Below are 23,592 nucleotides of genomic sequence, written 5' to 3' on the forward strand. Positions count from 1 at the left end.
TAAGAGACAAAAAAAAAGTCACATTGTGCGTGATTCACGACGCGAAACCTGCAGCCGTAAACCCTGTCCTCCAGCGGAACCTGGTGGCAACACGGCGGCGGCCACTGCGGCCACGCCCGTCTCCGACTTGTGGGGTTGTGTGATTCTGTCGTCGTCTTCCAGTGGCCGCGTGGCGCGCGCGCGGGGGAGGTGCCCGGTCCAGGCCTGCCCTGCCTGGGTTGGATTACTTGGGATCCGCCGTCCTCCTCTCCCCCGCCGCATCTCCACAGCATGGGTCCCACGGGCCAGCGAGATTCACCGTCCCTATCGATCCTCACGTCGGATTTCCCGCACCGTCGTCGGGATGGGCGCCCACGGCCTGACTGGCCAACCGCTCTCGCAGCGGCAGCCCCACCGGCCAGTGAGTCTGGGGCGCAGCGGAAAGCGCCCCGCGCCGCGGCGCCGTCACGTGCTCGGCGACCCGCTCTCCTCCTCCTGCAGTCCTGCTGCCGTTCGTCCCCCCCCCCCCCCTCTCAGGCCGCGCTATATAAAGCGGCCCCCCGCGCCCTCCTGGACTGGACCCGTGGTTAGAAATCGATTCGAGGGTTAATTTAGAGAGGAGAGGGAGGGACAGAGACAGAGCGGCAGGGACGATGATGGCGAAGGTCATGGAGGGGCGCCCGGCGAAGATGGGGTTCCGGATGCCGGCGGAGTGGGAACCGCACGAGCAGTGTTGGATGGGATGGCCTGTACGTACTCCTCCTTCCCTCCCTCCCTCCCCTGCCTCGTCCTCTCCGATCTGCCTTTCTTCTTCAGTGCTTGTTCTTCGTTCTTCGTGTCTTCGTTTCGGTGCTCCGTGGTTTCCGGCCATCCGTGTGAGGCGCGCTGGAATCAGATTCTCATCTAGAAAGTGCTTTTGTTTGGTTGAGAAACGATTGCTTGCGCCCGCGGGATTGCCGTTCAGGAGTCATCAAGTTCTTTTCGTGAAATAGTAAACTGTAAAGGTTGAGCGCTGCGCGTCAGCGCGCGCGATCTTTCTCGCCTTTTACTGAGCAATAAGACGCTGCTTTTTAGGGAAAAAAAACGAAAGTTAAGATTATGCTTTCCATCATGCTAGCTGCGCCACCATGACTTGTCTAGCAGAAAACAACCTCTTTAACTTGCTAGTTGCCATACATCAGTGGTTCTGTCCAGATCAACTGGATCGATCATGTGCGGCCACAGTGCTCTGTGAATTATATGGTCCTAACGCGGCTAGTCTTGTAGGCTTCTCTTTCTTGAACTGCGAAACGAATCGGTCAGTCTTTCTGTTGTAAAACCGACGGGTGTGTTCCAACTTGCATGTTGCTGGGAGCAGTTAGCGCCTCGGCCGCCGGATCAACTGGTCAATTACTAGTATTGCCGTGTGGAGTTGGAATCTTGAATATTTTGTTGCTGGAATCTTTAGCTTTGACAGCGATATATGTTGTATTTAACTAGAAGTCTAGGACTAATGAATCAAACAGAGTATCCAAAGTTTAGTATCCTAGATTCTAAATTTCTAAGGACGTGATTGGTTTCTCTTTTTGTTTGGAAGTAGGCATAGCAACTCTGATGTTGCAATCTACCATTATCATAATCTGCCGATGACTTTCAATGACAAACACATAAATAAGCTGATCCTGCAACCTGCAACCTGCCAATATATACAAAACTGAATATAATGCTCATTTTAGCAAAGAGAATCATGAAAGTTATAAGGTGGTCCTAATAATTTCTGCTCAATTTTGTCCATGCATGTGAGTGTGCACATGACACTTTTTTAAACATTTCCAAGTGCATTATCATGATAAACATTTTCATTTTTTTTTTGGAACGCCAGGAGCGTCCAGACAACTGGCGGGACAATGCTGGTCCAGCTCAACAGACATTTGCGAGAGCTGCAATTGCCATTTCAAAATTTGAGCCTGTCACAATATGTGCAAGTACCAAGCAGGTATCAGATTGTCTCACATCTGCCACCTTTCAACTGTATGGTAGAAATGCAGAACGCTTTATTATCATACATGTGTTATTCAGTTTCAAATTTTTGTCTCTGGCAGTACCCGTATGTCCACAAGCTGATGGAACATCATACGAACATCAGGGTGATTGAAATAAACATGAACGATTCCTGGTTCCGTGATATGGGACCCACTGTGCGTCACTTAAATCTTTGCCTTCTTCTATTGTCATTTCCAGTCCGATGATTTCGTTTGCTTATAGTGTTCCTGGTTTTCAGTTTATCACTCATAAAGTCGAGTCAGGAATCACAAAACAAACAATAGCAGGGATAGATTGGCAATTTAACGCCTGGGGAGGTATGTTTTTACTAAATTGAACTATACATGATTGCTCTGCACTTTTTTCATACTGCTTATTTCGATTATTGTTTTGCCTGATGATAGTTCTATGCAAGTTTTTTCCACAAATTAGCTTCCTGTTCATGCAAAGGTGCCAATTGTTAATCAGTACTTAACAAAATAACTATTCTTAGTAGCAACCAGCAAGTGATTTCCAAAGGTAGTTGTAAGCTGTGGATCTGAATCTCTGATTAATTTGCTCTAGGAAAGCATGGATAGAAGCACTCCTGTTTTTAGAATATGAATTTCTTTAACTTCACAAGCCGATGAGCCCAACGTGAGTTACCTTCTTTTCATAAAATGAGTTTTTTTCCTACTTCTGTCCTGCAGGAATCTATGACGATTGGAGTCTTGACAATGATATTGCCAAGAAAGTAAGCAACTGAGCCCCGCTAAAGAACAAATTGATGTTTGTGCTAGGCTATTTTCCGTACTGGTAACTCACTTTACTCTTTCGGCCATGAATTTCAGATAGTTGAGATTGAGAGGATCCCTAGGTTTTCGCACAAAATGGTTCTCGAGGGTGGAAGCATTCATGTCGATGGAGAAGGTATGTGATGTTTCAGATCTTTGTCGATGAAAAGATAGTTTGTGTCTATCTGTGGTTGTCTTCCTATCTAATGGTCACATTTCATCAGGTACATGCATAACAACCGAAGAATGCTTGCTGGATCCAAACAGAAACCCCAACATGACTAAACTAGAGATAGAGAACGAGCTGAAGGATTTTCTGGGAGTCACAAAGGTCATCTGGATACCTCGTGGACTTTACGGTAAACAAGAAAAGTATTTTGACTGTAAATAATTTTTGTTTCTCACATCTAGACGTTTACTTTGCCTTACTGGCAAATAAGCTTCTGACCGTTCGCCCAGGTGACGAGGACACAAATGGCCACGTCGACAACCTGTGCTGTTTCATTAAACCCGGCGTCATCCTCCTGTCGTGGACGGATGACGAGAAGGACCCCCAGTACGAACGGTCAGCCGAGGCGCTGTCGGTTCTGACCCAATCGGTTGACGCTAAAGGACGGCAGATAGAAGTGGTGAAGATCCACGTCCCGGGGCCCCTGTACATGACGAAGGAAGAGGCGGACGGCGTTCTCTCAACAGTCAGTATCGTTCACAGCTAAACATTACTAGAAGGCTAGAAGCTACTTGCTTGCAGTGCTGATCTCAGCCGTCGCTAAAAGTGGAGAATCTCTGGACGGGGGTTGGGGTTTCAGGGGCACGCCGTGGCGAGGGAGCCGGGCACGAGGCTGGCCGCCTCGTACGTGAACTTCTACATCGCGAATGGCGGCATCGTAGCGCCGTCTTTCGGCGACAAGTGGGACGAGGAGGCGTACAAGGTTCTTCAGAAGGCGTTTCCTGATCGCGAGGTAATTAAGATCTTCACTTCAACGTGCATTCCAGCTCCAAACGTGAGTCGTTTCCGTGTCGCGTGTGGGCAGAGCACTGGAGTTCGCTTGGATTTGATGAGGCCCGTGATCTTTGTTGGCTCGCAGGTGGTGATGGTCGAGGGCGGGCGGGAGATCGCGCTGGGAGGCGGGAACGTCCACTGCATCACGCAGCAGCAGCCCGTGCGCCCGTCGTAGGCGGACACACCAAGGCGATGGAAGGACATGCTATTGCTATGCTAGTAGTACTATTGATCTCTGATTCTATCTTCGGTCGTTATCGCACTTGCCCATACCAAGACGTGCGAGGAATAAGACCGGTCAGCAGTTAGTTGACAGATAGTTTCCACCCCCGCCCGCCCACCTCTCTCTGGCCGCGGCCCGCGGCTGCCGTCGAGAGCACGAGACGCCTCCGCGTGGGTGCGCGGACGTGGTGGGTTGTTGTTGGGTGGGTGACTTGTCCTGACGCTTTTGAGCGCGTTCGGCGGACGCTCGTTGCGTTGCGATGTGTGCCAGGACAGGACGAGTCAAAGCCTACTATGTTTTGCCTCTTTCGCTTTGTCGCAACTCGCAAGCAGCAGAATTTGTAACATCCTAATTTTCATCATTTGTGATTTAATAAAAATTAATTAGAATTTCTCTAAAATTTGTTTGAGTTCGTTTAAGGCTTTAAGATTTCTTTGTGAATTTATTAGGCATTAAATCTTTTTCTAAAATTAACTTAATGAACTATAGGTTTAAGTGTATTGCATTCATGATGGTTGCATTTCTTATTCCTTGAGCGTGAAAAAGTTTAAAATTGCGTCTTATGACTCCTAGGTTCTAGGAGAATTTTTCTGGAATTTATTCTCCTTTTTCTAGAGCTAAATCTATTTATTAGAATGCTCTAGATTCTTTTTCACAGGTTCTAAGTATTTTATTTGGATTCCCCGTGTCCCAATCTATCTATAGGAATTTTCCTAGAATTTTTGGGATTCTCAACGTATTTTTCGTGGTTTAAATGAATCATCTAGAAATTTTTTGAATTTTTCTTTCACGAGAAATTATTTCTGAAAATAAAAGAAATCTAATCCTTTTCGTCTAGGCAAGACTTGGGCCTGACCCGCTCCGAGCCCGCCGCCACCTTCTTAACGTGCGTGCCACGGCCGGCCTCGCGCCCTGCGCCTATTTAAGGCAAGACCGAGCGCCCGTGCCCTGCTCGCTGCTACCTTCGCTCGCTCTTGTGCCGTGCCTCGTCCTCCCTCACGTCGCACCGCCGCCATTTGAGCAAACAGAGCCAAGCGCCGCCGCCAACCTTCGCACTCGATTCGCCGCGACCACCGTCCGAAGGACCAAACGGACACCAGGAGGAGCTTTGCCGTGACGAGCTGCACCCTCGCCGCCGCTCGTCGTCAGAGCATCGCTGCTGCATGGAGCCCCCAGCCAGCTGCCGTCTGCTATCCACCATCGGCCAAATTTCCAGCCCAATTCCGCCGTACCAGCCGTCAGTAAGAATACGAGGAGGATCCCCTAGCTCTCCTCTCTCGTTTCTCCTCCTCACCTTGGTCCCCAGGTCACTAGAGTGCTAGCAAGCTGGCTGGCCAGAGCTGCCGCAAGCGATGGGAAGAAGACCCTCGGTTTTGCAAATAGATCCCCGGACAAATCTGTAATTATTTATCCTTTTCTTGTGTCTTGGCAACATTATCGAAAACCCCCTAGAAATTTCCAGTTCCTTTCAATCTAACCCGAACCCTTTAATTTTGCAGATCTAACTCTTAGCCTTATCCTTTTTGCGAGCACTATTTTATGTGTCTTGCAGATATTTCTTGCTAGCCCTTCAAATCTATAGTTAATTGCATCGAAGTCCCTGAAACCATGTTTATCTCATATCTTTTCTTTTTTAGCTCCGATTCCAGTGAATCTTGCGCTCACGCGATTCTTGCAACATGTACGATAGTTTTAAAGTGTTGTTTTAGCACATTTTTATTGTTTGATGTACTGTTTCTTATTAGATGTATTTATTTGCTTGTTTAGTTGCTTTGGATGATTGTGTGACGCTAGAAGGAGCGTAGTTCGAGAAATCTCAAGAAGAAGACTTCAAAGACTCTGAACAGCAACAAGACTTTAAGGAAGGCAAGTTGTGTCCTTGATTACATTCTATCCTATACAACATTTATATATGAAACATATGCTATGCTTGAGTCTTAATTTGATGGATTCTAATTAAGAATTTACCTAGTTTCCATATTATTCCTTGTCGATTTAGGTTTTACTTTATGGTTGGGTAGCTATGCTAGTTGATATACCTGGTTTATGGTGGGAAGTAATGAATAATGATAAACCTGATTTATTTTATGTTAAGCACATTTGTTAATTGCAACCACTCACATGTCTTAATTGGAACATGGAGTGACCACCCAGGAAAATAGTACAACCATAAAACCAATAGGCTCTAGTCTTAGCTTACTAATTAGAGACTCTGATTTGTGGTGGTCTTATGAAAGCATCTAGGCCCCTAACTTATGTTTTGGTAATTCATGATGACCTTAGTGGACTAACAATTTCATTGAGAATATGAGTATAGATTAGTCTCGGAGTTGAGTTAAGCCTCAAAGGATACTATGACGATATCTTGGTTGGTTTGAACATTGGAAAGCTCAAGGCAAAGGTATACGATAGGGTTTTCGTTTTTACCAGTTAAGAGGTGCTTAGCGGATGTGAATTGACCAGATTAGTAGGCTAGATAGCCGTACCATCAAGAGGGGTCAATTTCATTTACTTGACGGTTCTATAGTGCTACTTTGTTCAAACAATTGCATTACATGCAATAGAACTAACTTAGTTTGAGAAAGTGAAAGAAATGAGAAAAAAACTTGTTCTGGCGAACGGTCAGCTAAACCTAGACAGAGACAGGTTTTCAGGTCGAGAAATTATTTCTCAAAGACGGATGGTCCGCAGTTGTTTTCTACGGATAGTCCGCATGGGGCGGACGTTCAGCCACCCCTGTAACGGTCCGTTCTGACACGCATTAAATGCTGCAGTAGCTATTGGGGCTTGAACTACGGACGGTCCGCCCCTGTGAGGCGGATGGTCTGCCAGCCCCCTGTTTTCGCGAAAATGACTGTAACGGCTAATTTTGGAAGGGAGGCTTATAAATACCCCACCCCCGGGTATGGGTGAGGTCTCTTGGAATTTTAGAAAGCATTTATGACATTCTTAAGCCTCCTTCCACCTCTCACTCACGCACTTTACTTAGAGATTGCATTCTTGTGAGTTGAGAGCATCCTAGTGCATTGCATCAAGAGTTTGAGTTTTGTGGCACTAGGGAGTCTTCAAGCAAGTGTTATTGGTTTATTACTCTTGGAGGTTGCCGCCTCCTAGACGGTTTGGAGATTGTGGAGCCGTTGAGCCCTTCAAGGAAAATTGTGAAGGAGCCCCAGCTATTCTTGTGAGGGGTTTGTGCTCACCTCGCCGAAGCGGTGAAGAGCAACACTAGTGGAATCGAGGTTTGAAGAGGCTTTTTTATTCAAGCCGGCTCAAACATCAAGCGGCGTCTTGATAAAGGAGCGGTTGAAGCATTGAATCCACCTCAATGTGGATTAGGTTTGACCGGTAAGTCATCGATACCACAGGAAAAATTCATCTCTTGTGTTCGGTTCTTTCTTTGCTCAATTTTATTATTGCAATTTACTTTGAGCAATTACATTCTTAGAGATTGAATTATTCCTTGTCATCCTAGGTTGCAAACCCTCACATAGTTGTAAAGTAGCTAGAAATAGTTTTCATCTTGTGTTACTAATTAAATTTATTTAGTATTGTGATTTTAGTTGAAACAGTCTATTCACTACCCCTCTAGTCCGTATCCTAGATCATACATCTTACCGAAAGAGCAAGAGGGGGTCTTGTAATAGGGTATAGCTCGGCCCCTTTGAGTGGTATTCTCTTTGTAGATACTCACCTTAGGGAAGGGTTATGCACACACAGCTGTCGAAAACTTAGCAAACTACTATCTACTAGGGAATCTTTATAAAGGTCTCATAGCATCCCTATGCAATCACACCTTGGTAGTGTGATAAGTGCCTACTTTTGCATAGCATGGTTGGATCTAAAGTTCTCTTAAACTTTTACGCGACTTATGGTGAAAGTGTACAACCTCTGCAGAGTGTAAAAGTAGTATATCAGTTGTGCTCACGGTTAAGAGCGGCCTGTACCCTCGCATAATAATTGAACTTGAAGAATAATTAACATGTGTTTTATTTATGTTTTACTTATGTTTGTGATATATCCTTACTCTTATGCTTAATTGGGTGGTATAAACTTACATTCTAGTAAGTAGTTTGCTAATAAAACTTGACCAACTTTAAAAGTGCTTAAATCAATGTAGTAAATCAGTCAGCTATTCCTTGACTTAGCCTTACACTACACATTCCCCGCACTTGTTGAGTACCAATCATAAGTGTACTCACACTTGCTATATTTGTTGTTCAGTACAAGGCAAATTCGTTGAAGAATTTGAAGATTTGCTACTGCCTGTGGAGTTGTTGGAGATCCGCTGCTTATACTAGAGATTTTTATCTCATTTCTAGTTATGTAATTTATGTAACTCTCTCTTTACGTTATAATACGATTTTTGATATTTACTGAAGACATCATGTGTGAAACTTGATCCTGACACACATATAATAATATAATAGTCATCTAATTTTGCTTTTAAAATCGGGTACGACAGAATTGTTGGAAGATGACGTGCCAACACTCGGACTCTTGGTCTTGCTTGGCTGGGCTGCAGTTAGCTGGCGCTAAGACAGCCATTCTACGAGTACTCGCCCACAGAAATGGCAGTAACCACTACCACTCACCAACAACGTCGTAACGAGTACGCCGCCTAGGACGAGCGGCCCGCATCCGACGCCGGTGCCCGCCCGCCGTGCATTCGAGACTCGGGGCGGCGCGACGACACACCACCTGTCTTGATCCCACCGCAAGGTCTCGTCTGCTCCCCTCACAAGTTGGAAATTCGGATCCGAGAACACGTTTGGTTCTTTGGCCGGTTACTTCCGTGTCCAATCTTTCAGCAGCAACTTCTTTTTCCATTACACTATTTCGAAGCCTAAGGACTCGATCGGCACCAACCGGCTACATGGGGTGAATTCTAGCATTAATTCAGGGGGCAGCTTGCCCAGGATTCATGATGCATGCAACGGAATTATGATGCACGAAAGGGCCAATAAGGCACCCAAACTTCTACTCCCTCCGTTCCAAATTATAAGTCATTCTAACTTTATTAGAGAAAAAGCATCTCAAGTTTGATCAAATTTATACAGTTCATGATAACAAATAAATACCATTAATTTCTTCATTAAATATATGATACATAGTATACCTATTCGGTACATAAACCTTTGTGATCATCTTTTTGATCAAATATAAAATGGTTTAACTTAAAAAAATTGAATGACTTTAATTGGAAACAGAGGGAGTACAAAGACGAAGGGCAACCAATGAGACCGAATGTCCCAAATAAACGTCACATCAAAATTTCTGCATTTACAGGGCGGTACGAGCTGGCCCCACAGCTAGAAGCGATCACATCAGCTATCTCCGGCGCGGACTACCTGGGGTTGGTGATCAATGTGCAGCCACATGCAGAAACAAATGGTTGCCAGGACCACGTTTGGTTAACAAACAACACATCGCTGATACGGAAGTGGATTGCTCAGTTCTTTGTTACTGGCTGTAGGAATCTGCATCGCACATCTTCGGATCCACATGATTGCTGTCATTGGCTGAACAGGTAGAACAAGTAAGCAAACTACATACAGGCAAGATCATTGCAGATCTGCTGAAATATTCATGCTTCAGAATTCAGAGCTACTGGTGAACTGATGAGGGTTCATTGGCCGTTACAACTATATGGGAAAACTGGAGGTGTTCTATATTGGGTACGTTACCACAAACATTTAAGATTTGGCACATAACTGACTTATCTGATATCTGTAAGCAATTCTCACCTTGGTAACAGCTGGGACAACAGATATAAACTGGAACTCTAGAAGTGTGATTCAATCTGGGAAAATGGCATACACCCCCACCCCAACCATGTCTAGTGGAATCCTACCCATCTCCTTCAATCATGTGAAACAAACAACATTACTGCGTTGCGTGTGCCAGTGAATTGAGCTCAACAAAATTAGTAGCATTACAATGATAAAAGCAACTCACACTATCTTGTGATTGAAAGCCCTTCCAGCTCACTTCTATCCCAGCAGTTCAACTGCAATGCTTTGGTCTTCAGTTGCTCAAAAGCAGATTTTGACTTCTGTTTTTCTTCATATGTTACATTAGGCACACTAGAATCCTGCAGCAGGAATTGACATAAAGCGAAACAATTAGATGAACTCCGGACAGTAATCTTCCAAACTCCCACAACTACATTTGGGCATGATAAATCAAGTAACTAATTTAGTTTAGCACAAATCAACAATCTTTTTTTTAAGTTAGGAACTATGTAATCAATTGGCAATTTGACATATCACAGGCAAAATAATTTCTGTTTTTTTAGATGCCCTCAAAGTACCATTAAATTGAAAAGTGATTTGATCACTAGGAAATTTAAAAACCATCAATCGATACGGCAATTAAACAAAACCACTTCTGTTATTTCTAACCATCACTTACCAGCTGATGCCTTATATAATCCAGGATGCCTTTGATAACTGATTTGCCAAAAGAAAGATTCCTACGGAGTTTGCGGTCATTGCATAAGAAGATGAGTATGGTTGTGACAACACAAATTCGACATGATAGCTCTCCTGGGTAGTTTAACTTGGAGAGAGATGAAAACAGATGATCATCTCCTGTTACAAAAGATTTCAGCATCTCCAATGTGCTGAAAAGAACCTTGTCATTCTTGGCAAACATGATGGTGCAAGGCTTGATAAAGTACTGAAATAATCTTGTCTTATCAGGTTGAAAACCAAATTCAATGGTTTTAGACAGATCCTGCAGATAAAACATAACAGGGGTAGTGAGATCAATTCCTACTCAAAACCGAATGTGTACAGTAGAAAGCAATTGCAAGGAATTGGGAACATCTACAACCAGTTCCATTAAACAAATCAGTGGTGTTCTGTGTTCAGTGCCCCGTAACCTGGAACTTCCTAGGTATAACATACTAATTGTGATTTTTTAACTCTTACTACAAAGTAGGCACTATCAGTGAAACTGTGATCTATACTCTGATGCGTCAACATAACCACCCTTTTGGGCTTTTGAATGAAATACTATGCCTCCCTGTCCTGAAGATTAGTTGGAGCAAATAAGGGTAAAAATGCTCAAATCACCCAAGTATTGAGTATCAGAGCTCTAAAACATGGAAAAGTACACACCAAAGAAGCGTCAACCAAGTAGCCAGCAATAAGCTTTACAACATCTTCGTTCATGAGCTTACTAGTTCCTGCATCAAGTGTAACAATAATTCTGAACAAGCCGTTCATGTTATGCATCGATGGTTTTTGAGCCTGTAGTAAGCAAGTGACATGTGAGTCAATGGCTGTTGTAATAAAATATGTAACAGAAACACTGTTTAGAAAACTCACAATCGCATTAGATAAATTATTCCACATCAATTCAAGGACCAGCGAGCCATCACCCATTTCAGATAGGGAAGTTAAAATTATACGATTCAACAACTTGAAAGTATCCCAATTTGAGACCTTACTAGGATCTTCTGGAGTAACTAAACCCCCTAGTTCAACAAAGTAAAATACAGCTGTCAGAGAAGAAATGCTCAGCTAAAATAACCAAAAGAAAATAATAATCATTGAAGAAAGGAAAATAAAACTATTAGGTTCAGCTAAGGTAATCAATCAATTAAGAGCGAAGTTTGAATGGTCACTAGAAGACAGCATAACAGCAGTAATAAATGGAAAAGGATGTTCAAGTAGTCACCAGGATGAACTCTGAATCTTGCCATTAGCAGCGACAAGAAACTGAGTTGCTCTGTTATCTGTAGACCACCAGCCTTGTATGTTGACTGTAGGACCTCAACAACCTTCAACAGTATGAGGGGTTCCAGCACATCACCTGAATTTCGTAGGTTATACCCAGAATTTACAACAATAAAATTAAATATAGTGATCTACAATCAAGTAGAGACTAAGCAAAAATGCTTACTTAAGCAACATGAGGCCAACGGCCTGATTACGTCAGGAAGCAGACTGGGAAAGTAATAAAGACATGAAATGGCAAGTTCTTGGCAATCACGAGGTAGGTTAACAAAAGGACCAAGCTCCACAGTTCCTGATGATGCTGTCAGTAAAAAGACATGAATTAAAAAAAATGATAAATAAACATGGATGATAAGATGATTGTTGAGTAGTAATTACATTCAACACCAAATAACTTTATGAAGGGACGCAAGTTTTCACAGTCCATTGTGGGGAAGTATTGTCCAATTCTTAGAAGCAGCTCCAAAACAGCCTAAAATAATCCATTGTCAGAAAGTAGTAAAGTGAAAGGTTTTAACATGCACAACCTGAGTATACCAACTCTAAGCATATCATTTTTTTAGTGGATAACAAAACCCATAGCAAACCTTTGTAACTGGGGGAGCTTTATCAATTGATTTTAGCAAAATTCGAGGTAGCTCATGTATCCATGCGTCCTGATAGCCCAACATGCCTGAATCATTTTCAGGAAGCCATATGCCTGTTTTCTCCTAACCATAGACAACGGGAAGATATTATAAATCATATATCAGGATCCCAAACATATCTTCTTTTTTGTAAGTTTTAGGTGATTATTATCCTTTAGCTAAATCTCATAGAATCACTTGTCGGAATCAATATCAGTGGACCAGAGTTACTTGTCTGTCATACCAATTTGATGGTTTTCACTAGACATCCATAAAGCCCTACTTCCTACTGTTGTATGTATAAAAACATGTGAGGCCTGGCATGGTTTTCCAGAGCCAACTTTGACTCTATCATAATGTATTAGAAAAACCTATGGAAACATAGTGTGATGAAAGCATTTTTGGGAAGAACATATTCTAACTACTTCCAGTCAGTCAATGATGAGTCAAATCTACGGTCTAGAAATATTTTCTCATATTAATAGTCAAATTTTTAAAAGTTGGAATGAATCTTATTCAAATGCTATACATTTACATACAGAGGAATTAATACTTAACAATGTACATGGAAAGTATATCATAGTGTCAAATAAAGGCACCTACAGGAAGCAGCATTTCTCCAACTGCATCCAAATATGGCAAGATTAGCTTGCAATCCACCTTGCAATCTCTAAATGCGTCTGTAAATGCCTGCACTTGAACAAAGTGTTTTATTTTGGCAATGTGATAACATGAAATGTTTTACAGACTAGAAAAGCAAATTACCATACCTCCAATAAATATCCTTTTGAGTCATCTGGGGAGTTGAATATTAGATCTGGTATGGAAGTTATAAGGGGGCTCAAATACATTTCCAAGATATCCTTATTGCGAAGTGTTTTTGCCTGATAAAAAAAACATCATCAATTCCAAATCAATAATGCAAATCCATAAGATGGTCATAAAATAGCATCCGCCAGCAGCTAAAACTGATAAGCAAGGAAAAACCTTTGTGAATAGAGAAGATACAAAATGGCAAAATTCTTCAGCTGGAAACATTGTGCTATCTATCCATGCACTCAAGTAAAGAAAGATTTCAGCAATCTTCAAATTGAAAATGAAAAATTTGTCTTCTCCCTGCCATGAGAAAGAAATTTGTAATAAGTTATATGCAAAAGATATTCGACACCCAGAACTTTATAACAAGGAATACACAGCTACAAATTTGGAACAGGGCTCAATAATATTTGAACCAGAAAGTTAACTAAGTTAACAAACACATCATCAGAAACAAAGTCCAGATAAATAGTTGCTGAATCATGCAGTCATAATCAAAGTATCATCGTAGACTTATACTAATGGTACAAATAACAAGTTCAGAAGCAAAATAAACCTCAGTGCATGAAATGCGTATGCTTATAGGGCAGAGGGAAGCAAAAGCTGCTCAAACTCGAAAGTGATTCCATGAAAAACTTTGACACATGTAGAGCTACCAAAAATACTCAAGCTCAACAAGCTATTTGAACCATAATTGGACATAAAATTTTATAATGCTTGAACTCAGCTGGGCTGAGCTTGCTTAAGCTTATCTTGAGTAGGCTCAGGCAAATGCAATTATACATAAATACAACACAATACAAATATAGTACTCCCTCCTTTATTAAATATATGATGTTTAGGACAAAGTGAGCAGTAGACACTAGCTAAGAGCCTCTAGCATACATTAATCCATATATTGCAGTTCCTGATTTCCATCAAAAGGTACTCTGTTCCTAGATCAAAGCAATCACTCTAACGAAGTGTAGCAAATCAAAACCTGGCATATTTCTTTATATTTACGAGAAAAAATAAAACTAGCATGATTCTCTTTTGTTTGATCGGGAATTTATTCAATAAAACCTTACCTTTTCATGAAACAATCGCTTCACTCCCCATAAATTCTTTAGATGTATCAATAGGGAGCTCCTCAACCAGTCAGGCCCAAACTGAGTTTTGGATATGGAAAATTTTAATTGAGGTTTCTTCACCTCATGAATAAATATCCTACATATTATATCCAGACAATGGAGGGCCGATAACAATGCTTCACTTGACTGAGCATCAATAGCTGACTTCGCACAGAGCTCTGAGGCTGAAACCTCTACAGAGTTAATGAGGATTTGGACAAGGCTCTGAAGCTTCACCAATAAATTAGGCATTGCAAATGCTCCTGCAGTGCAGAAGAAGTATATAAGGCAACAATAATATAGCTGAATGAACAAGAGGACATAACCAAAAATAACATCAAAACATTAACAATGTGGTGCGCATCTACAAAAAGATTCAAAAAGGAAAGAGAGACTGGGAATCAGGAAGGGCCCACACAGCTGTTTATATTATGATCCTTAAGGGAGATATTTTTATAAATACTGTTTGTACTTCTTGGTATTTCTGAGTTGAAACCACCCCGATTGCAATTAACAATCAATTAGCTAACCTGAATCCTGATTAAACACTTACCAATCCAATGGTAAGAACGAAAACAAGTGTGCTACACTGACAGAGACATCAAGTATTTTGCTAAAGCTTAACTCTTGGCATTCTGTCATTCGTTTCAGGAAGGCCAGAAAGTTGGAACTACCATAAGAATAAGAATAAATATAGCAAATGTGAGTGGTTTGTGCTCTCAAGTTCAAGCAACCTCTGATTAGTGATTATATTAACAAAAAACATTCAACTCACTCAATTACTATTTTATCCAATTCAAAGGTGGTGTAACATAAAGTACATAGCAGATTATAAAGCAAAAGAGAGAGTGTAAAAGACTTAACTGCCTCCTGAGTTGTCTTCATCTGTAGTGCATTTCCAAAGTTCCCTTGCAGAGAGATTATGAACCTGTAGGTGATGCGCAAAGATCTATAAATGGAGTATAATTAAAATGGGCTTTCATGTAGGCATGCATTCCAGAACATGTACATTTTCTATTTCACCAAGCTCTTCATCATAGCTCCAGATATGTCAATAAGAAACTTTTCAAGTAAACTACAATTTGATGAGTTCATTGTACAAACCTGTTGATTTGATGTATCATCATTTTCTGTCACTTTAGCAACCAAGGAAAGGCAGTGTCCAAGCCCACCAAGGACACTGTTAAGTTTGTTCCTATCATGTAGGTTGATTCTATCATTGCTCAGTACCACAACAAAGTTGTTGAACACCTGTCAGAAAAAATAATGAAAACAAAACTATAAGCTGGTAATGAATATGGTCAACACGTGTAAATACCTAGCAGGAGTGAGAAGCAGTTCCAATGTGTATATTCATTACTTGATGAAAGCTGGAGTACCAAATTAGTTCTGGTAGTTAACATATACAAATTTTAGAAACAAGTACCACCGATTAAACAATACAATTATACAATATCTCTTAACAAAATAATTTGCCAAGAACAATAGATGTGTGTCATCATTTAATACAACACAGCAGCCCGCTTACCTGTTCAGCATAACTAGGAAAGGAGGATGGGAAATTAAGAACCACAAGCTCCAAAATTCTGAAAGCCATTAACTGGATATCAATGGATAGATGGGTCATTCCATTAAGAATATTAGCCATCAGCAGAAACAGTGTACTCCTTGTAGATATAGCATTATCCTGCAATTAAAAAAAAAGTAGTCTACATCTGATGCCAAAACCATAGAGCTAGAAAATAGAATGGACCAGAGCTAGAAGCCCTTCCATGGTGATTGGAATAGGAAAAGGAACAGGCAATTCTAGGCACAGATGGATGGTGCTTGGGATGGACAGAAAACAGTGATAGAAACTCTATGATGTATTTGCCAATGCGATAGCCACTGTGGTCAATAGAGAGCATGATATATTGATATCACAAGAGCAAGATCAATCGTTACCAGATCATTTACAGAAAACTGAATTGTAAACATGCAGCAGGAAAAAAATAACAATTTCAATTAAAATATTTCTTGGTAATCCAGCTATTTGATAGAAGGGCAAAAATACCTGTTTCAAAGATGGGAAGATCAGAGACTGCAGTATATTGTATAACGATTCACGGACCACATTGTCGGTATCGCATATCCTTTCCTGCAGCTTCTCAATTATAGCAACCTTGTGCAGTTTAAGCTCTGTTGGGTGCTTGACAACAATGTCCTTGATTCCATTCAGTGCAGCTTCAGCATAAAGGCAGCAGCATAGATACAGTCAGCTACCACGAGACTGCATCATAGTTTAACACTTTAACTTATGGGTCAACGTGCAGACTAGAGGAAGCTCACCTCGCCGCACATTGGCATTGTAGTGCGCCGTTTGCTGCAGCAGCTCCCGCAGCGTGAGCCCGCGTTTGTTCACTGCCATGCCCGCCCTCTCGGAGGCCATGCTCTGCTCCGGCAACACGATCGCTGGACGCACACACAACATAAATTCACGACCCAAAATCCTAAATTGGGCACCGTGGAACCTCGAATTGCAGGGTAACGAAGCAAAAAAAAAAAAAAAGAGGTTGCCTCGGCTGGCCTCACCTTTGGACTTGATCTCCGTGTTGGTGGCATTCTTCGGCGGCGGCAGCTTGCGCCCGACCTTGTGCTTGTACTTCTGCAACCGGAGGAAAGGGCTCGACACAGTGAGCTATAGTTAGGTCTCCAAGAGAGCCGATAATCGGCGGGATGGGGTTACCTTGAAGTCGACGCCGCCGCGCTGCTTCTGCTTCGGTTTCTGCTTCTTCGAGGAGGAGGAAGAGGCCGCCGCGCCTCCCGTCGGTCGCCCCATGGCGCTGGCGCGAGAGCAAGCAGGGGGTAGCGACCAGGCGCTTGGAGGGCGTGAGGGGTCGCGACTTTGGGAGGTGGAAGAGGCGGCGGCGGCGGCGGTCGGAGGGGTTTTTGCGTTGCTCTCGCGCGCCACTGGCGGCGCAGGCAGGTGGGAGAGAGTAAGGCAGGGCTGGCTCGCTCTACGGGCCTCACACACAGCTGGGCTTTGTCCTTTGTGGGCCGGCTCATGTAAAACTAGGACGGGAGGCGCTTTGCCGCGCCTGCGCCTGCTACGCGCAGATGGGCTTGATGGACCGGATGGGCACTGTTCTATTATGACGCAATGGAGTGATCTGATGTGGAAAGCGTGCACTGGATTGTCTCTGAAAGTTTCAAGGGCTGGTCGGCCGTCGCTTCATCTGTGCGTGGTTCACCGCGCCAGATCAAATGCTAATCATGAATAGCCGATATGATTGGTTGGACCAGTTAATGTGCTTCCGAATATTCATCAACAAATTGATTCTTTGAGTAAAGGTTGGATACATTACGATGAACCCCGCACATTTGCTATGGGTGCAGGCATGAATTTCATCTAAGCACATCTATTTTCATAATTCGTAAGTGGAGATAAGCGAACGAAGTATCCTTGATGCACATAACTGACACAGAATAGAGGATCCCTCAACACATATTATGCAGGAAATGAAAAAATTAACGCGTGTTTGAATTTTGTCTATATTGCTACCTCCAATTTGCCAAGCAGGCATCTTGACTCAAATACACTGCTTCGGAATAATTATTCCACCTTTTAGTTGCCAATTGCAACTTGAAAGAGCCGATATTTCAAAAAAAAACTTAGAGGGAATTATAAAAATCTGCTAAGGTTATGGCTTTGTTTACAGCAATATGAGGCACGTATAGAGGTTGCACAAATGTGAATTGGCAACTTACGGTTACCATAAAAACATAGCGACCGAGCAGTTTATATAGCTGTGAAAATCAAGAGTTGCTTTTTACCTTATGGTTACAGGACGTATAGTACCACAAAACTTAATACCATAAAAAAAGAGTCATACAGCTAGAGAATCCAATAGAAGAGAGATATCTCACCATGAAGCATTTTTCAGTGCAGAACTAAGATACCAATGAAAATAAAAAGAAGAGGAATCAGAATAAGAAGAGCAGGTATGACCAACTTTTAGATTCAAATGATATACTGCCTCTGTCCTTAAATATATGACGTTTAGAACAATCTAGTTAGTTTAAAAATGAACTAAGTACCTTGTCCTAAACGACATATATTTATGGATGGAGGTAGTATATTAGCGGACCTAGTTTTTTTTTATCCAATATGATTGTTCCAGTAATGAGCAAACTTAAATAGCCAATGTTTACATCAGCGAATTGCATCATGTTTGAATTATAATGATCATTCTTATTGAGCACCGTTGAGGGCCAAACCAAGACACTTTGATTCTTACAGCACAGCTCATGCCTGAGTTTGAGTTTTTGCAACAAACTGCATCCAACCAAAAAAAAGTTGTGTTTAAGTGGCATATATAGTTCCCAGCTGCCCGACCTTTAAACTGGAGCAAACATAGGCAGATCAAAAGAAACAGGTTTACATTCCAACTCAGACCTGAAATGTCCTTTTTTTGCGATAAGGCTGTTGAGCGCTGGATACACAGATAGGGGACTTATCAGTACGCGGTAACAGGAAGTGCACTGACTGGGCATGAGCACCAACGGGACACCCAATGCAAGGTCATCAGGGGATCACATTCAGAAGCTGAATGACACACACATCACTGATGAGACAGAATACTTAGGACACCAAATTAGGCCGTGAAGCTGTGGAGATGGGCAAAGAAAATATCAATGAGGTGGAAGTGCAGAGAAGCTGGACGACACAAAATACTTAGGACGCCAAATTACACTGTGAAGATGTGTCCCTCTGAATTTGTGGCCAAGCTCCACCATTGCACAGAACGCAGGTCCCCGACATCTTGGAAAGCCTGAAACTTCAAACAACAAGATACATTTATGCTATTGATAGACAAGGAGCATACAAAGATCTACTGGTAAACAAAATGAAGATTTGGTAGGAAACCAGGCCACGGACCAGATCCTAGGCAAAAAAAAAATAGTAACGAAATAATAAAGGAGTAGATAAATTTGTTGTATTCTATAAATCAACTAAACAAAGGGCAGGAAGAGTAATCTATATACGTATACTAAAGCTTCTAGGTTTGGAGCAATCTCATGCATCCTGGCCCTTCAGGTGGGACCCACAAACCATTCAAGTGGGACTCACGCAGTTTCAGGAGAGGCCCACTGTTCAAGCGGGACCTGCATACTCTTCGTGGGAGACGCATATTGTTTGGTGGGATCCACGGTACATTGAGTGGGTCCCATAATCTTTTTAAAAAAAATTATTGATGGTGGTTTTTTTCTGGTACGGAAAGTATAAAATATATTTAACTATTTTTTTATAAAAATAATAACTAAACTTTGTATACTATGTTCACATGTGATAGCCCTACTACTATTTGAACTTTGCTTTCACTTCATCAACTTGCAAAATATGATTGAATTATTCATTTATTGCTAATTTAATCTTTTACCTCTATCAAAACTAAGAATCAGTGTAACATAGTACGTCAATCTATCGGCTATATCTACTAACACCCAAAAGTTAGTAAATTCCTAAGAAAAAAGTATTAGAATGACCATTACGATAAATAATTGTTTGAATTAAATACCGGATGCAATCAATTTGATTTTAGATTATGTTTTATCTATTTTATTTGGTTTGATGCATCGATGCGATGCTACTTTGAGCATAGTAAGATAACAAATTCGTATTTCATTATTATTTGAGATTAACATGTTTCGTATAGGTGCACATTCCAACCTGACTAGTAATGATAATTACTGAAGCATCGTTCAGAGATGCAAACTGCATATTTCTTCAGGTTGTAACTTGCAAGCTCCTGCTATGTTCACAAACTCAAGCGCGCGCAGCGCCACCGCTCTCCCTGGAAACCAAGGCGTCGCACGGGTCAAACCACATCTTATATTGTGAAATGTCGAATGACTAATATCCATGCGCGCACGTTAAGCAGTTGTTAGAATCCTAGCTAAGCGAGATACGATCCTGGGGCCAAATTGTGTCGACGCCCTGGCCAAGTTGCAGGTCGGGTTTAAATACACGATCACGCCTGCGTGTCTAGCCCAGCCAGAGCCAGGTACTCCAAAGACATGCGGCATCTTCACTGAAACTCCTGCAGCTACGACTGCAGGTCTTTGAAACTTTGTCACCGCCGCGGCGCCGCCTGACTGAAGATGCACGCGGTGAACGGAACCTTGCCTTTGGACTTCGCCACTTTGAAACCTGAAGAAGAACGAGAGGCATCTAGCTAGTAGGCGAAAATTTACAGTGCGTTTTCTCCACAGTCCGCACTGTGACGAAGCATATTTGCCTGCCCGAGATTAAAAAATGGAGCCGGCTGCGTGCGTGGTTGAGGCCGCGGCAGTACAATGTACAACTTGGGGAATCTGTTTACCGCCGGAGCCGGAGCGCGTAATTTTTTGACGGCCAGGGATTGGCGGTTCGCGCCGCACGATGAGCGGCACGTGGCTGCCTGGCGACGGTGCACGCCGGCTTTGCGTGCCTGCCGCGCGCCTCCGTCGCCCGGGCGGCCCCGGCTGCCACTGCCAGCACCACCAACAGGCAGCGAGCTCGGCTCCCGAAAGCCACCCACCACTCCGCACAAGGTGACGGCCGGGCTTTGCGTGGGGCAGAACGCCCTCGTGCTCCATCTCGTGCGTGCTCTGGCCGAACCTCAGAGGGCGAGGGCTGCCGCCAGGTCACCAGTGGTAAAAAGAAAAGGTAGAAGCAGGGCAGGAGGTGTCGAGTACTTTAAACAGCGAGAGCGAGGGGTAGAATCTGATGATCACACTAGGAGTAGAACACCATACGTCCGCCAATCTGATGATCAATTCTGGGGCCTCAAACCATCAAATGGGTTCGTCCAATCGATCGTTACATAAGTATGTATAGCTATAAATGGCTCATCGTAGTGTACTGTGAAGTGTGCACGTAGTACCCAGCCGTAGCCGTACCTTCGTACGTTTCCAACTGAATCATTGGGTGAACGATCAGTTCAGTGATCGGAGTTCAGAATCCAAACTCGCAGCTTTTGATGCATGAACTTGCACGTACAGTGTGCACCGACCAGCCGACTGCTGCCGACATTTTTGCATCTCGAAGAGCTAACTGCATGGCGGAGTGGCGGCGGACGTTCGACCAAGTAAAAGCCGGGAAGAGAATCCGGCGCGACGGGATTCGCCCTCGCCGGCCGCGTGCATGGAAGACTGTAAGCAAGCGAAGCGAGCATTCTTCTCGGCACGTACGTTGAGTTAAGCTACGACATACTCCTACCGTTCTAGCTAGCTAGGAATCTCGAGAAAGGCAATGTCTGTTCACACTCTCTATACGTGTACGACTTGCCAGTAGTGGATTCAGTTCGAGCTCGAGCTTTCACACACCTCGACACATCGCCCAGCCGGATCGGTGCCCGGGCATGCAATGCGTACTCCTAGCGTATATTTTCAAATCTAAAAAAATTTCTTTCAACAGCTAGCTATCCATTTAATTGTTGTCTTAAGTCTAATACGATGACTCTTCGTTCTTACAACTAAGATTGGCTGCATGGACATCAAGAAATCTAGATCTTAATGAATCATTTGTTTACGAGAACTAGTTAATGGCATGATTAAATGGATGATAGGTAGGATTATTTTCCTGATCATTGTGCTAAGATGAAATAGTAATGGAGGGAGTATACAGTAGTTGCATCTCATCAGCATACGTTAATTTTGGCTTAAGAGAAAATCATATAAGTTATCTGTACTTGCCTAATTGGTGTGTAATGTTATGCTGTCAACCTTTTGTGAGTTCCCTTGCTAACACACGATGAAATATGCAGAGTATGTACTAGTATATACAAATATTCAAACTTGAAAGTCTCTTGGATGCTTGGGTTAAGTGTTGATACCTTGGTCAGGCCCAATCAGGACCAGTCGATAAAACAATGCCTAGGGTTTGTTAAAGAAAACTACCACGGGAGTACGGTTAGAACAGATATTCTCGGTCCTTTTCTCGGCTTGCTTTGACTGCATATCCATCCACCCCATCGATCCCTAGCTAGCTGTACCACCTACAATTGCAAGCATTGGCGCATTGCATTCTCTCTATAAAAGGCCAACAACCCCCCACCCTGCTTCCTCTCTTCTCTTCAGCACTTCCTTCCTCCTATCTAGCTTGCCACTGAGAGCACATTACACACAAATAACCAACCACAAGCGACCAATCGAAGTCTCACACCATGAGCCGCAGAAGAACTAGTGCAAAGAGTCTTCTTGCACTTGTCCTGCTCATCATCGTCTCCTTGCTCACTCTGCACGCCCCCATCGCCTTTGCTCGCCACGGTGAGTTCTTTCTTGCCCATCTCGTTGCCGTCGCAGCTGGCTGATGTTCTTGAGATTTGCCTTGATCCATTGCTGAGTGCCTGAGTCCATCTTCACTGTTCTTTCAGTTGTCGTGCTGAACCCAAACGATGGAGTGAACAACAGAGGAGATAGTAAGGTTAGTGGAAGCGTCTAATCTGCTCGATCTCACAGTTCGTTGTTCACGAATCAAAGCAAACTAAATCCACTGACAGATACTTGAGTACTTACTATAATACTTGGGTGATTGCAAGCAGAACCTTTCAAAGGTGCTGGCCTCGGCGTCGACCGATGATTCTGCTGCCAACAAGGGAGTATTCTCAGGGAGGAAGCTTGGTGCGGCGAACAAGGAAGAAGGAATAACCAAAGCCACCACGGGAGCGACGGCGACGGCGACGGCTTCAGCGGGCTCGCGGCCGCGGACGGTGAAGATGCGCGCGGCGTGGAAGCACGGCGACGCGGCCGCCGAGATGTACGACATGCTCCGGCGGGACTACGCGTGGAAGGCGAGCCGCCGCCGACCGATCAACAACGGTGCCACGCGGTTTCAGGTGAAGAAGCCCTAGACATAGCTGAGCTTCTCCCGGGCACTTGGGCCTGGGGCATCATGGCTAGTTCGATCGGTACATATACTAGTAGTTAGAGAGCTAGCTTAGCAGCTCCTTCAGGGGTTTAGTTGCTAGTCCTAGGTGATTAGGAGGGCCGAGAGGGTCAGTGTACTTAGTTGCCCATACGGAATAATGCCATCCGGCCAGACTTAATCTAGCCTCCAAGCTGGAACAACCTGTTTAGCCCTGACTGCAATAGCATGAATCATGTTCATGTTTGTGCAGATGGGCAATTTTGTCATTGGTGTTCATGCTTGAGGATAGATACCATGTAGTATATACATCTGCACCAGTATCAGGTTTTGCAGGTGTTTGTAACAGATTCAGTGATTTACATATGTGTTTGCACCAATTTACGGTCATGTAGTTCTGTTGCCTGCTATT

General features: G+C 43.2%; 3 protein-coding genes across 5 annotated transcripts; 2 read left to right on the forward strand and 1 right to left on the reverse strand.

The window, feature by feature from the left end:
• Positions 1-544: 544 nt before the first annotated feature.
• On the forward strand, positions 545-4,393 carry LOC101760066 (agmatine deiminase). The gene is made up of 10 exons (XM_004975837.4): positions 545-728; positions 1,841-1,954; positions 2,061-2,156; positions 2,240-2,318; positions 2,691-2,734; positions 2,832-2,910; positions 2,999-3,133; positions 3,234-3,469; positions 3,584-3,736; positions 3,863-4,393. The coding sequence occupies exons 1-10, from the start codon at positions 633-635 to the stop codon at positions 3,950-3,952; spliced, it is 1,122 nt and encodes a 373-aa protein (XP_004975894.1). The 5' UTR covers positions 545-632; the 3' UTR covers positions 3,953-4,393.
• A 4,668-nt stretch (positions 4,394-9,061) lies between these two features.
• LOC101760471 lies at positions 9,062-17,254 on the reverse strand. Of its 3 annotated transcripts, none has more exons than XM_012847205.2 (21): positions 17,019-17,254; positions 16,865-16,937; positions 16,622-16,744; positions 16,347-16,516; positions 15,822-15,980; positions 15,398-15,544; positions 15,158-15,221; positions 14,252-14,556; positions 13,356-13,484; positions 13,139-13,252; positions 12,972-13,058; positions 12,330-12,452; positions 12,121-12,214; positions 11,909-12,043; positions 11,684-11,818; positions 11,332-11,480; positions 11,122-11,253; positions 10,412-10,735; positions 9,956-10,091; positions 9,745-9,858; positions 9,062-9,519 (listed from the first exon to the last, which is right to left on the reverse strand). In XM_012847205.2, the coding sequence occupies exons 1-19, from the start codon at positions 17,109-17,111 to the stop codon at positions 9,957-9,959; spliced, it is 2,691 nt and encodes an 896-aa protein (XP_012702659.1). In that variant the 5' UTR covers positions 17,112-17,254; the 3' UTR covers positions 9,062-9,519; positions 9,745-9,858; position 9,956. The 3 variants fall into 3 exon arrangements, with proteins under 3 accessions (XP_012702659.1, XP_022684374.1, XP_022684375.1); XM_022828639.1 differs by having other exon boundaries at positions 15,158-15,242; XM_022828640.1 differs by lacking the exon at positions 9,745-9,858 and having other exon boundaries at positions 15,158-15,242.
• A 5,106-nt stretch (positions 17,255-22,360) lies between these two features.
• LOC111257921 lies at positions 22,361-23,563 on the forward strand. Its single transcript, XM_022828316.1, has 3 exons — positions 22,361-22,582; positions 22,690-22,739; positions 22,858-23,563. Exons 1-3 carry the CDS (start codon positions 22,480-22,482, stop codon positions 23,164-23,166), a joined length of 462 nt encoding a protein of 153 aa, XP_022684051.1. The 5' UTR covers positions 22,361-22,479; the 3' UTR covers positions 23,167-23,563.
• The last annotated feature ends 29 nt before the right edge of the window (positions 23,564-23,592 follow it).

The sequence above is a fragment of the Setaria italica genome, chromosome VII (genome assembly GCF_000263155.2).
Source record: "Setaria italica strain Yugu1 chromosome VII, Setaria_italica_v2.0, whole genome shotgun sequence".
In the NCBI taxonomy this organism is placed as follows: Eukaryota; Viridiplantae; Streptophyta; class Magnoliopsida; order Poales; family Poaceae; genus Setaria; species Setaria italica.

Bases quoted from the DNA above. Each gene is read 5' to 3' on its own strand.
- LOC101760066 (XM_004975837.4), top strand. From the start codon at position 633: ATGATGGCGAAGGTCATGGAGGGGCGCCCGGCGAAGATGGGGTTCCGG. The intron at 2,319-2,690 runs GTATGTTTTTAC...TCTGTCCTGCAG, and splicing joins GCAATTTAACGCCTGGGGAG to GAATCTATGACGATTGGAGT. The intron at 2,735-2,831 runs GTAAGCAACTGA...CATGAATTTCAG, and splicing joins ACAATGATATTGCCAAGAAA to ATAGTTGAGATTGAGAGGAT.
- LOC101760471 (XM_022828640.1), bottom strand. From the start codon at position 17,111: ATGGGGCGACCGACGGGAGGCGCGGCGGCCTCTTCCTCCTCCTCGAAG. The intron at 15,981-16,346 runs GTATTTTTGCCC...TTTTAATTGCAG, and splicing joins TCTTCCCATCTTTGAAACAG to GATAATGCTATATCTACAAG. The intron at 13,485-14,251 runs GTAAGGTTTTAT...TTCTCATGGCAG, and splicing joins AGCGATTGTTTCATGAAAAG to GGAGAAGACAAATTTTTCAT.
- LOC111257921 (XM_022828316.1), top strand. From the start codon at position 22,480: ATGAGCCGCAGAAGAACTAGTGCAAAGAGTCTTCTTGCACTTGTCCTG. The intron at 22,583-22,689 runs GTGAGTTCTTTC...CTGTTCTTTCAG, and splicing joins CATCGCCTTTGCTCGCCACG to TTGTCGTGCTGAACCCAAAC. The intron at 22,740-22,857 runs GTTAGTGGAAGC...GATTGCAAGCAG, and splicing joins ACAACAGAGGAGATAGTAAG to AACCTTTCAAAGGTGCTGGC.